At 34.7% G+C, this 14788-nt stretch overlaps 1 protein-coding gene across 2 annotated transcripts; it reads left to right on the top strand.

Annotated features, from left to right (window-relative positions):
• The first annotated feature begins 9815 nt into the window (after positions 1-9815).
• LOC142614975 (uncharacterized) lies at positions 9816-11735 on the top strand. Of its 2 annotated transcripts, none has more exons than XM_075787624.1 (4): positions 9816-9961; positions 10072-10154; positions 10426-10497; positions 11625-11735. In XM_075787624.1, exons 1-4 carry the CDS (start codon positions 9834-9836, stop codon positions 11681-11683), a joined length of 342 nt encoding a protein of 113 aa, XP_075643739.1. In that variant the 5' UTR covers positions 9816-9833; the 3' UTR covers positions 11684-11735. The 2 variants fall into 2 exon arrangements, with proteins under 2 accessions (XP_075643739.1, XP_075643738.1); XM_075787623.1 differs by having other exon boundaries at positions 11610-11735.
• The last annotated feature ends 3053 nt before the right edge of the window (positions 11736-14788 follow it).

Below are 14788 nucleotides of genomic sequence, written 5' to 3'. Positions count from 1 at the left end.
TAATGGTTTTGTAATATGAATATATATTATGAAACATTCATATACATGTAGGATAGTACAATATATGTAGGATAGTACACTTTCAAAGTTTCTTATTGAGTTAAAAGAGATTGCATTAAACGACATCATTGGGTTATTTTAGTTTTTTGAAAATGTGTAGGCGTGGTGGAAAAAGTTGGAGGATGGAGATGAAAGAGTATGAGTATGGGCAATTAGCTAAAACCCATGAAATGTTTGGAAACAACATCGCATTTGCCTACAAGCATTATATCTTTCTTTTCTTTTTCTTTTTCTTTTTTTTGTTTGTTTTTTAAATATTAACATAAATGTATTGATGTTGGGACTAAAGGATATTAGAGTTAGAACAGTAAGACGCCAAGCTATAGGCCTATAACTACCCTAAAGTGCTTACAGTCCATTGTAGTTTCATATACATTGCGCTCTTATAAAGTACTCACTAACATAATTACAATATATGTAGGACAGTACACTTTCAAAGTTTCTTATTGAGTTAAAATAAAGGAAGACATTATGAAATTGATTAGGTAGGAAATCTAGAATAAATTTTAATTTAATGGTAAATTCTAATTCTATAAAACTGTCTTACCAAAAAAGAAAAACACTATTGATCTAGATAGTTTCCAGTCAACCTTGAATCTCTAATGTTGTTTTAAGAGTGGAACAAATTTTATGTATAGTTGTAGTTTTGAAAGTGTATCTCGAAATGTGAAGTTGTATTTCTATTGTACAATTTTATTATATTTTTCCTTTGGTACTTGATTTGCTGTCATCTCTAGCTATTTCAAAGAAAAAAAAAAAAAGATGTTGGACTTAGGAAGTACTAACGGCATAAGGTGCTTGGGATTTACTTTTTTTGTTTTAGACATTAAGGATTTTCACCCTTGATTTTAATAACCAGATTTCAATATGCATACTTTAGAATGTATAGTAATAATAATTTTTTTATAAATGGAATTATGGAATTTTTTGGGTTAATTACTACATTTTTAAATAATAAAACAAATTGATAACTAATGTATCTTATACACTTTGCAATAGATTTTTAGACGTTGATTTCCCTTCTACTTATCTCATATGTTTTAGCAAGCTTTTTTCTTTATAGATTGATTTTATTAACCAAATTTCCCTTCTACTTATTTCATTCTTCAATAACTATATTCTCTCAAACCCACAGTCTTTAAAAAAACCTTGAACCAATTAGTTATTGATAGGCCAAAAATGTATTGACCCCTTGTGATGGATTAATTTGATTAATTAGCCAAGTTTAATTAATTAATCAATTTAACATGCAAACGCGTGGTAGCACAAACAAATCACCAATAAACTAAAGTGCAGCGGAAAAATAAATTTGACACGGTGATTTGTTTACGAATGGGGAAAACCTCTAAGGCAAAAACCCCACCAGGTGATTTTAAGGTCACCACTCCTGAGAATCCACTATTATCACAACAAGCAGTTATAAGTAAAGGAATCTCAGTACCTTATACCAACTTATAGTTGAACTCTTACCTTAATACCCAATTGAACTTGTTTTGTAGTGACAATCTCTCATTTTCAATGCACGGCTCCCAGTACGTGACTAACTAATTGCGCGGATCCTAGTACGCGACTTCAATCACCAACTTGAGAAAGATGTTGGCTGCAAAGTTCTTTAGTTCATCCTCACAATGAAGAACAAGAAGATGCTTGGTTACAAAACCCTACGGTGCACAAACACAATAGCTTCTTCACAAAGAGATGAATTAGGACAAACTTTGTCTCCGGTCACAAATTGCTTGAATAGACTTTGCTCAATACTTGTGCAACTTATGTCTACTTTGACGGCCCTTAAAATAATCCTTTTATATGTCTAGGGTTATGAGAAAAGAAGACCCAAAGACATATCCACGGATTGGAATCAAAACAGATTTGGAAAACTGTTTTTCTTAAATCTCAACAGCTAGAGGTGTCGAGGTGCTGTCGAGCAGCTGTCGAGCCTTGGGGTTAGAGCAGCTTTTTAAGCTCGATAGATGCTAGTTATCGAGCCAGTTGTCGAGCTTTAATGACAGGCACTTCTTCAACTTGTTTCTTGAACAAACTTGCATGGCTTTAACACTTGATCTTGAAACCTTATTTCTTGAAGTATTAAAAACATCATAGATTTATCCAAATACAAGTAAAGTGCGTTTTGTCAAAGGATTAGCCAATTACATAAAAGAACGACATATGTTCTTAATAAGTGAACCACATATGTCCTAACAATCTCCCCCTTTGGCAATCTGTGACAAAACCACAACAAACAAATGAACATATGAGAGAAGTCATAAAACACTCAACTCATACTCACTTGTTGAATACAATAAAATCTATCCTAACACGAACTCTTGAAAAACTTTGCAAGAAGAGAGTTCATGACAAGTAGACTTTGACAACTTATATTTCTGAAACATTTTAAACAAAACACATCAAAGCATCTTTGTGTGAAGCAGAAATAATAGATTGCATACAAAAATAAAAAGCATGTGTATAAAGAAAGAAAAGAAACAACACATGTAGAGGTAGGTGAATAACACATATATCATCACATATACCACTTGATAAGCATCATGAATGTAAAAATAGTCACAAGACCTAAGTACAAGAACAATGTATCTCCAACAAAGAAAGAAAAGAAAAGATACATGTAATCCTTACTACATCCCTCAAAAACAAACGAACACTCCCCCTAACAAAAATCTCCTATATCCTAACTCTCCCCCTAAGAATGACTACTCTCATATCCAAGACTACTCCCCCTTTTTGTCACGAGAGACAAAGGGTAAGAGTGTCAAGTAGACATCTCGTCAAAACTAGAAAAGCTAGCATCTCCATCCTCATCATCATCATCGTCGCTGGAATCATCATCAGGTGTCTCGGATGCCTCGAAAGGAGGAGAGGGAGACTCCACAAAACCACCAAGACGAGCCTGCAGTCTAGCAATATGGTCGACACAGCTGTTCACCTGATACAACTCCATAGAAAGTGTATCAAGGCGAGCATCCATGTGTTGAAGCTGCGCCATGATCGCATCCAAAGTCACATCGACCGTTGAAGTAGAGGTAGAAGGAGCTAAAGGAGTGGGAGGAGCTGCTGAACCAGACCGCCTCGAACGAAACTGCCCCTCGCTCCGTTTAACATTAGCGTAGTCAATGGCACACATAACAGAGAAGTGGTCAAAAGAGGGAAAAGGAACAGAAAAATGGCATAAAATCCTAGTGATAGCAGAAGGAAAGATGAGTTTATCACGAGTCGTCGTATTCCTATACACATCTATGATAGAAATAATGAAGTGTAAAGGAAAATCTATAGAAAGATCCTCAAGAAGGGACAACAGAAAACGAGCACGAGACTCAGTGATCGAGTTGTAGTGAGAGATAGGATACAAAACAAAAGTCATCACCATATTCAAGAATCTAGGACCTTTAGCAAAAGGTCGACATGATGTAAATTGACGCTCACCCCAATCAACTAGGCGCTCACAAAAGGCAGAGATCATCTTGTCTTTGGACACAGTCCTTAGACGCTCACAACTGGGGTAGTCAGGATGCGTAACGCTCGGAATAAGGAGCACATTAGATACCAACTCTGGTGTGACTGTTATGCGCATACCTCAAACGCGAGTATGAAAGAGAGGTACTGAAGTATCAGTTCCATGCATGTTGGAGTAGAACTCCTGGATAAGCACAGAAAGACAAGTGACTGAGACGTCACACGGTGACTCCCATTCCCGACTGTGAATGACATTGGGAAGGTCAGTGTCGGCGAAATTCGACAAAATAACTTGGCGTTCCGAATGAACACCTCGTTTAGAGAAGTTCTTGGAGAAGTCCTTTTGGGCTTTCTCATCATGAAACCGAACAAAAGAAGGAGTAGGATCAAAGGACGAAGAGGCCCTAGAACGAAAAGGGTTCTAGGACGGAGCAGACTTACGTTTCAGTGCCATTAACGCATTAACACGAACTAGAGAGAGAGTGGGTAGAAAGAAACACTCAGAAAAGTCCCAACACATTTCAAGTATAACAAATATATTGAAGGGAAAGAACGTATGCATGAAAAATGCATGAACATGTGACATGCAATTAAAAGACATCATGGGCTCAACCCAATCCAATCCCACCAGCACACAATCAAATTGCACACATCTAAATGCATGATGATATGGTTATAATGCTTATGAAATGCAATGTATGAGATTTGAAGCTCAGTTAAGCAAAAACCTATCCCAAAAATTTCACAAAAACTCAACAATTTTTGAAAAACCCCAAAATTTTCAAAAAGTCAAAACCTAGGTATGAATGCATGAAAAGATCATGAAGAAGGAAAGAAAGAAAGATCATACCAAGTGATTTGAAGCAAGAAATACCGAAAATCATGTGGGTTGAAGGTTTTGAGAAAGAAGAGAGTGATTGGGAGATGAACAGGCGCAGACATATCGAGAGAGATCGAGAGAATGAAGTCCGAAACGCGTTTGAGCCTTTATATAGAACCTTAGTAAATCTCGACAGATAGAGGTGTCGAGAGGTATCAAGATAGGTGTCGAGGTAGGTGTCGAGAACACAGGCGTCGACAAATGCAACTGTCGAGGAGGTGTCGAGGAACAAAACATTAGACACGAAAAAGAAGCTTGATCAATCCACCAGTTGTCGAGAAGCTATCGAAAGGCCAGGAGATTTCTCGATTGATCCACCAGCTGTCGAGAAGCTATCGAGATTGCGATAAGAAACAGCTTAAGATCTCGACAGATAAGCCAGGTGTCGAGAGATGTCGAGAAGGTCTCGAGATGGCTTAAAAACAATTTTTCAAGAAGGGAAAAACACAGATATGAATGCAATCAAACATGCAACTCAGCCAATGATCCAACCAATATTTTAACCTCTCAAAATCATCTCTCAAACAACAAAGAGTTAAGCATTTAGCTCCCAAAAACACACACACACACACACACACACACACACACACACACACACTAAACAAGTCTAACCAAATTTATATTTCAAAAATAAGTTAAGATAGTTTAGTGAGCATACATCAACACATGTAAACCTTGTGATGGCCAAATCACATTGTACCTACATATGTATCAAGAGTAGCAAAGAATATTGCGTGTTGTGTGTGAAAAACATCGCAAGATTGCACAAGTGTCTATATGTTATGACGATTTGAGATATAAGAAAATCACTTTAACTCACACACAATCATAACTGTTTGATGGGGACTATCACCTTCGAGGTACATCCTATAACTCCCACATCTCCTAGAAAACACGCTTGCAATCATATTTTAAAGCATTTTGTTCTTTTTGCTTTTATTTTTTTTGCATATTTTCTTTTTATTAAGCAAACCATGCATGGGTATACAAAGGAGAGAAAAGAAATACCAAATTATGTTAAACTTTTTGACATTGCACTTTTGCTATTCCGAAGCATACAGATGTCATTGACATTGCACTTTTGCTATACCGAAGCATATAGATGTCATGTCATGATTGGCGGGTAACAATGGTGAGATTGTTATTTATGCCTTTCTCTTAGGATTTTTTAGTTCTTTCCGTCAAAAAGAGTGATACAAGTGTTAAGTACAAGAGATTACTTAATCTTACTCATCACGAACAAAGAGCCACAAAGCTCACTTGCTTAGTTGTGCATAGAGATGCTCATTTAAGTTACAAGAGATATAAATTCTAGAGAACTTTGTTGCAATGGCCATTTTAAGGTTCACAAGAACCGATGTACACAAACACACACTGTTTTTGTATTTTTCTGAAATTTTCAATTTTTTTTTTTGAAACAAAACAAAATAACTAAAACTGAAAAACTAACAACCAAAAACATATAAGACAAAACAAAGCAATGCATAAAACTAGACTAATTCAGAACATAAACGCAAAACATACAAGTAATGCAAAATCAAAAATAGATGGAGAGGGAAAAAAAGTGATTAAATCACTTGGAACTATTTTACTTCCACACATTAGAAGAACCTTTCCTTTTCGCAAACCCTTGAGCTGGCGGTGAGGGGGAAGAATTGAGACCGTTCAAGTTCAAAAGAAACATAAGGGCTTTGAGAAGATCTTCGGGAGGAGCAAATGAGGACGGAAACTAATTCTGGTTTCCTGACGCCAACATGTTGTTGCTATTTTGAGTGGCTAACCACTTATAACAATTTGGTCGAGTATGACCAGCTGCTCCACAGTGATGACAGAGATGCTGCTTCTTTTGTTTAGGCTTTTGAGAGTTGACCTTCTTAGTCCTAGGGCTTTTAACTTCTTTCTTATCCTGCTTAGGGGGTGCTCCTAAAATAGATTTACCCTTGTCTATGTTCTTACTAGCTAATCCAGTTTTAACATTAGTGTTCTCATTTTCAACAGTATTGCTAGAAGGAACAAAAACAGTAGTATTAGAAGAAGTAATGTTAGAGGAAGAGAAATCATACCCTAAACCTATTCGATCTAAAGCAGATTTCTGAAAACTGAGAATCTCATCGAGCTTAGCGCTTGAAATCCTTTCCAACTGAGCTCTGACTTGGAATAGTTTTGCCTCAAGCTTCTTAGTCTTCTCAGCCAAGAAGTTATTCTCAAACCTCAGTGCTCCAATAGTTTGATTTGCTTCATCAAACTTTGTGGAAAGCTCCTCACGTTCAAGCTCCACATCACTAAGCTTCTTGGTGGTCAACCTATATAGCTTCTCGTGCTTTTCTGAGACCTTGTATAACTTAGCATAGGCTGTATGAATGTCATCTTGATCATCCATCTTCTCAAACTTGGATTCCACCAATTCCTCTTCTTCATCCACATCTTCAATAATTCTCTCAGTAGGATTAACTGTGGCAGTGAAGGCATTCAAGATTCCGTCATCCTCATTGTCGGAATCATCTTCAGGCTCGGTGTCACTTAGCGTAACAGCAAGTGCCTTGTTTTTCCCAATTGTCTTGAGATATGTAGGGCACTCCTGTTTCATGTGTCCGAAGCCTTAGCACCCAAAACACTTAGGTCCTGTAGGAACAATGTACTGACTGTCATCCCTAGCATCCTTCTTCCCTTTGTCTTAGCTCTTAAACTGAGAAGAACTGGATTGCCTACAGTCCTTGTTAAAGCCTTTTCCATTGGTATTCTTCATAACTTCTTGAATTGTCTGGTGATATAGGACTTCATCTTAGAATCTTCATCATCAGAAGACCCTTTTGTCTCACTGCTCTTGGCCTTCAGTGCCATACTCTTGCTCTTACTAGACAAACCCAACTCATAGGTCTGTAGGTTTCCAACCAACTCTGTCAAATGAATTTTATCAATATCTTTTGATTTCTCAATCACAGTGATCTTGGCATGGAATCTTTCAGACAGAGATCTAAGCAACTTTCTCACAATCTTGGGTTCTGGGATAGTTTCTTCAAGATTAAATGCAGAGTTCACTATGTCCTTGAGTTTAGCATAGAACTCATCAAACGACTCATCCTCCTCCATCTTTATCTCTTCGAAGCTTGTAGTGAGCCTCTGTAGTTTCGAATCTTTGATAGCCTTTGTTCCCTTATAGGTTGTTTGGAGGATGGTCCATGCTTCCTTTGCAGTTTCAGTGGATGATATCTTCTTGAATTCCTCATTCGTGATTGAACTGAACAAAACATTCAATGCCCTGCTGTTGAAGTTTGTTGCCTTGATCTTAGCCTCATCCCAATTGGCCGACGCTTCCTTTAGCTTGGTCCAGCCAATTTCTACAGCTTGCCACACCTTCTCATCTAGAGACTGCAAAAAAGCTCTCATGCGTACTTTCCAGTATGCATAGTTAGTCACATCAAATAAAGGAGGGATAATAAGAGATTGTCCTCTATCCATGACAAACAGGGGTCAATGGATCACACACAAAGATTAAACCCTAATCAGAGTGTGCCTGCTCTGATACCACTTGATAAGCCACAAATGTATTGACCCCTTGTGATAGATTAATTTGATTAATTAGCCAAGTTTAATTAATTAATCAATTAAACATGCAAACGCGTGGAAGCACAAACAAATCATCAATAAACTAAAGTGCAGCGGAAAAATAAAATTGACACGGTGATTTGTTTACGAATAGTTAAAATCTCTAAGGCAAAAACCCCACTGGGTGATTTTAAGATCACCACTCCTGAGAATCCACTATTATCACAACAAGCGGTTACAAGTAAAGGAATCCCAATACCTTATACCAACCTACAGTTGAACTCTTACCCCAATACCCAATTAGACTTATTCTGTAGTGACAATCTCTCATTTTCAATGCACGGCTCCCAGTACGTGACTAACCAATTGCGCGGATCCCAGTACGCAACTTCAATCACTAACTTGAGAAAGATGTTGGCTGCAAAGTTCTTCAATTCATCCTCACAATGAAGAACAAGAAGATGCTTAGTTACAAAACCCTACGGTGCACAAACACAACAGCTTCTTCACAAAGAGATGAACTAGGGCAAACTTTGTCTCCGATCACAAATTGCTTGAACAGACTTTGCTCAATGCTTGTGCAACTTGTGTCTACTTTGACAGTCATTAAAATAATCATTTTATATGTCTAGGGTTATGAGAAAAGAATGCCCAAAGGCATATCCATGGATTGGAATCAAAACAGATCTGAAAAACTGTTTTTCTTAAACCTCGACAGCTAAAGGTGTCGAAATGCTGTCGAGCAGCTGTCGAGCCTTAGGGCTAGAGCAGCTTCTTAAGCTCTATAGATGCTAGCTGTTGAGCTTTAATGACAGGCACTTCTTCAACTTGTTTCTTGAACAAATTTGCATGGCTTCAACACTTGATCTTGAAACCTTCTTTCTTGAAGTATTAAAAACATCCTAGATCTATCCAAATACAAGCAAAGTGCGTTTTGTCAAAAGATTATCTAATTACATAAAAGAACAACATATGTTCTTAACAAATGAACCACATATGTCGTAACAGTTATAACTTATGGGATTTCAATTAACATTTTCCTAGATTATGTGTTGATGTCAGGTTATGTCTGTCTTTTAGAAGGACACCTGCATCAAGTGAAATATATTAAGTTGATGGTTTTCTAATTTATAAAATGGCCTTGCGCATAATGCAGGTTAAACGCTAGTAATATATAACTAGTCTCATCACACGCGCTTCGCGCGTGCAATGAGACTTTTCTTTTTTAGTGGTTCTTGTTAAAAAAAACTGTATTTAATTATTTTATATATATATGATTTTTATTTTAAAAATCTAATTTATAAGTGAATAAATCAATTTAAAAATTAATAGGAGAGTGGTCCTATTTTTTAGGCAATATTTTAATGAGATTTGGAGTTGCATTTTTACCGGATATTTTAATGAGAGTTGGAGTTGCATTTTTACCGGATTGTCCTTTAGTTTTGTCTCTACTTAAACATAACACTGTAGGGGCATCTTTGAACTAAAAAAATAAGTTTTTACCTGATTGTCCTTTAGTTTTGTCTCTACTTAAATATAAAACTGTAGGGGTATTTTTGAACTAAAAAATGTGGAATCTAAACAGGGAAAGCCCCTTAAATAGTAGTATAGATAATAGAGCTGAGAGAAATTTGATTCCTACAATTAAGGAGGTATTGCCACGTAAAAAAAGTGGCTATCTAAAATTCAGCCACATTTAAGTTAAAAAATGATAAATTACATTATTTAATAACGTTACAACGCCCTTTAAAAGCGAAAAATTATAATTTTTCACCATGTTAAAACAATGTTTGGAGCCTTCTTGGTATAAAAGGAAACTAACCGCTTTAAAAAAAAAAAAAAAAAAAGATTGCTACACGGAGATAGAAATAGAGAGGCGATGGGAGAAAGACCTGGAGAAAGAAATAGAGGAAGAGGCAGAGTTAGAGACATCTCAAGCCAGTACCACCTTCGGACTTTGACCACCAAAATTCTTGCTTCCCTCAACCGGAGATGCACTGTTACAGAGTGAGTTTTCTTTTTTTGCTTTCTTTATTTTTTATAAATTTTTATAAGTAAAAACCTAAATCTTGCGATAACTATGATTTATGTTTTCTACAATTTGGGTCGCTCGCCAGACTTAGACCGCCGGAACTGCAAGCACATAGAAAGAAACCGTTAGGCCATACATCCGCCACCCAGATCGTCGAAATCGGCTCTGGTATTTTTTTTTTCCATTTTTTAGATTTGGGTATGAAATGTTACTTTAATTGAGTTTTTTTTTTTTTTAATGGGTTTAGATTTGATTCTTTTTTGGTTTGGGTTTTCTATCAAAATGTTTGTTTCCTCAATTTTAGATATTTGCTTTTGTTTTGTTTTTTGTTTAAAGATTACTGAAATCACTAAATCATTGAGATTAAATAAGTGTAAGATTAAAATCATTGGGTATTTCCATTTCTAACAATTATTTTCCTTTTTCAATCTTATTTTAGGCTTTTTCTGCCGAAACAGCATGCACCATATAGAGTTAAGGCACACAGAGACAGCTTGTATATCAGTAACCGGTAAAGTTATTGTTTTATTTTTTTTTCTTTTCTTTTCGTTTTCATATCTAGGGATTGAATATGATTTAGGTTTGAAATTTTTGGTTGGATTGGTTTAGATTTAGTTATAGTTAGATTTGGTTTTGAGTTAGGCTTCCATCAGAATTATTGTTAGTCACTTTAAAGTCAATGCTTTATAAAAGTTCACACTTTTGAAACTTTTGATTAGATAACTAAAGGAACATGAATGCTGGTTAAAGAAAACACACACATTGTTTACATTAAACTTTAGGTAGATGGTGTAGCTTTCCATATGAGAAATTCATAGATGAGTATGTGGATTAAAATAAATAATTGTTTAAGTTGTTAATGCTATTCCTTGAATACTCTGTATAATTGATATCTGCCTTTGTAATTAATATTTAGAATATAACAGCCCTACAACTCTTTGGTAACAAAGGCATTCTTTTTGTTTGGCGGAAAGTGAAGCCCTTTTGACATTTGTAGCATTGTGTTGTGTTTATATATTTAATATTCAATTGTAGAAGGTTTAAAATAACATTTTGCAACCAAAGATGCTATTACTTTACAATTTGATTAAGATTTTAGTAATGAAAACAATTACCACCATTTATTGACGGTATTACAAAACTTTAGTAGACTTTTCCCTTCCTGTTTTTAGCAAAAAAGCCTGCCTCTTGATCTCAATTATATCAAAATCATCTATGTTATTAGTCAATTTCTATTTCTACTTTGTTTCTTGAGGAAAATAAAAACAGAAATTTCTTTTATTAATTTGATTAATGTATATATCTTCATCAATATTCTTAATGTGACTCACTTATCAAAGACAAAAAAATTTTAAGGCTTTTTAAAACAAAATAAATTCATGCCATGTCATCATTTGCTTCTGAATTCTAATTTCAATGTAGATGTGAGGAAGAATGAAGGGTATTATTCATTTGATGGAGAATTTCTATTTGGACTCATTAGAGAAATTTGTCATTTGCAAATTTCATAAATTAGTTTAGTTGCTGTAATTTTTTTTTTTTTCATCTCTGCTAACCTCCTCATTTTGTGTTATACATTTTCATTCTTCTTTTGGAATTTTTAATTGAGTTTTTTAGTCTTAGGTGAGTATTCTGTAGGTATGAGAGCTGCCTATGGGAATGTGAAGAATGTCATTGATAGGTGTGATGAGGCTTAGCATACTAGAGCAAGATGACAAGCCAAGATGGTGCTGAACAACCTTGAGAAAACATGTAAGAATCTACAACTTATTAATATTATGTGTAAGATCTTTTGATAGGTTTAAAAATCTGCACCTATTACAAAGAAAAAAAAAAATATCTGGTATAAAATCAATATTTTTCATGAACATTGTTTTCCAGTTAGATACCTACTTGACCCTTTTTTTGTTCTTGATTTGGTTTTGGTTGATTGGATGAGGTTTGATCCATTAGTAATTTCAGGTTTTGTTTGTTCATTTCCCCGGTGCATTATAATTAATGGTTATTTCTGTGTGCAAAAGAATCCTCTTCTGTATCAATTGTATTTATGACATTATATAGCAATTTGTTATTTTTTTTTGAACTTGTTTTGTGGTGCTTGAAATTTGGAGTTGGTTAATTGAATCTTATTTCCAATATAATGTCAGTGGTGCTTTTTCTCTGCATGTTGTTTGATCTTTGCATTATGTGGGAGGCATGCCTTTATATAAAAGAAGATAGATTACTTATGAAACAAATGCTTTCTCAGCGTCCTAATTTTTCACAAAGTTTATCAATGTCATATGAAAATTTTAAGCACTACAACATTGCTATTTTTTTCCCTGATGACCAAAAGTGAAGTGCAAATCCAATGTGTGAAAAAGAGGAAAAATTAGAACAACTAACCTGGGATTCTGCTTTCAGTGATTTAAAGTGGGTGTGTGGTGAGATCCTCAATAGCCAAGTACTCTTTCTAAGCCTTTTGTTATTTCGGCTATTGAATTATTAACATTCTATTGTAGGTTTAGACAAATGGCTATTTACTTAAGTTGGTTTCAGAGCTTAGGCATATGCTACCAGTGTTGCCACATAGGAAAAAAAGCCACCTAAAATCCTGCCACATATCCAGGGAAAAAAGGTTCAAAACTGATCGTTACACCGGTTTGGAAGTTCTTTAAACGTTTAACATACAAATAGTTAAAATTTTATCTGTTTGCAAAAGCCAAATCCTAAAATTAACCGTTTAACATACAAACATAAGGATAGAGAGTTCGATCAAGGATAAAGAGAAAAGGATAGAAACACAGACCAACCACCCTCCATCTATACAATCAGACCATCGCAACCACGGGCACACAAAGATACAGATTACAGTCCATACCACACACATAGACAGAGATAGAGAAAGAGAAATCTAAGGGCCATCAACACTGTCACTTGATCACCCACCATCAAGCCATATATCCGCCACCGGCACCGATAAATTTTTTTTTCCCTTCCATTTTTTTAATTAGGTATGAAATTTAAATTAGCTTTGGGTATTTTGGTTGAATTAGATTTGATTTTTGCATTTGGTAAGATTTGGTTTTGTTTTGGGTTTTTGGGTTTCTGAATATTATTTACAACACCGTCTTATATTTTTATAGATTACAGAAATTACTAAAAAAGATTCACCCTAAAGAGTTCAAAATAGAAATCTTAAGATATCTTTTGGATCAAATAAGCTTTCGTTTAAAATATTATTTTGGGTTTTTTTTTTTGGTTATGTTATGCATCTTTAATAATTAGTTTTTTGTTTCTATAATGGACTCTGTGTTGAGGATTTTGTACAAAGTGTTGCACTCTCTTAATTAATTTGGAATGTGTTGCGGTTATCTTAATTAATTTGGATTGTGTTGCGGTTTTCTTAAAATTTTATATTTCTCACAAAAGCCACTGTTTTCATTGATATCCAGTTTCCATAAAGAAGAAGGAGATAGAAGTGGTGAAAGTAGAGTTAGTGTTGCCAACCCACCTTTGTTTCAAGCAAATCCAAAGGCAGGCTCTAGAAACATTTGAAGCAAATCTTTTAGGCCAAGAATTAGCCTCCTTAAGAACCACCTGTAAGTTCATGGAATGAAAGAAAATATGGGGAATCTTTTCTTTCATTGGCTTTCCTTCATTTTTGGAAAAGCATATATATTAATTACTAGAAGGAATGGCGAGAATGCACTATGCTAAACTTTGTATTACTCATGGTAGAAAGTCATATTTGCTAAACAAACTGACCATGGCTTTATATATTATATTAAATAACTCAGGATATATATTTAAATGACTGTATTAGATTGTGGAAGTTGTCTACAGATTCAAGGACTCAAATTCTCTATTTTTTACTAATGTAAATTAGGAAAAACAGAATTGATGGAAACAGTCCTCTTCTTTTACTTTAAGTTAGTAGTTAGGACTTCTAACTCTTGCTACGATGTTGTTTTGATTTTTTTTAATATGTTTTTTAGTCTGTAATGAACAATTGAAGTCTTATTATCATGGGTTTTATTTGTTGGTGATGCTAAGAACTAGAAATTAAAATGTTGATTATTATTATTATTTAAATTCTTGACCTACATGTCACATTTTATTGTCATTTTGGAAGTGGTATTGCGTTTTGTGGTGTAGAGTTTGAGGAGATCCTTATTTATATTTGTGTTTGGCCTCTTTGTAGTCTAACGAATTTGAAATAATTAAACTTGAATTGTATATATAAGATCTACTCAGGGAAAGGGTATTTCTAAATTTAAGCTAAGCATATGGATATGGTATCTAATGTAGAAAATATTTGCATATTAATCCTTTTTTATAATTTAAAAAATCATTTATTAAGGCTTAGCAGTCATAATTGGATGAAAATTGAAGAAGATTTTCATTATTTTAAGTCATGTTAGTCATGAGAGGATGAAAAATGAAAGCCCCTGTTATGTAATGCAAAAAAACCATGTGGACCTAAAAGCTCTTACTATTTTCTTTGTTAGCACATGGGACGCCGATAATGGTTTTGGATGCCACAATATTGATTGTAAATTTGTGACTATCAAGACATGATTTTACACAAATCTCTAAGTTTTTCCTGTTGGGTTATTTCACAAATGTTAGAGTTGATTTATCATGTTCATTTCATGTGCATTATATTGTGACCGCTTTCATATATTGTTTTAAGTCATCGTACAATCCAGGATTTGGTAGCACTTAGCAAAATTAGGCAATATAAGGAGGTCCTGTATATTCATTTTTAAATCATCAGTTGTGAGATGTTTAGTTTATGAGAATGTTGTGGGCTAAAGTTT

This window comes from Castanea sativa, chromosome 11, assembly GCF_040712315.1.
Source record: "Castanea sativa cultivar Marrone di Chiusa Pesio chromosome 11, ASM4071231v1".
NCBI lineage: Eukaryota > Viridiplantae > Streptophyta > Magnoliopsida > Fagales > Fagaceae > Castanea > Castanea sativa.
Note: the sequence above shows the minus strand (reverse complement) of the source record. Positions and strands in the feature narration are given on the sequence as shown.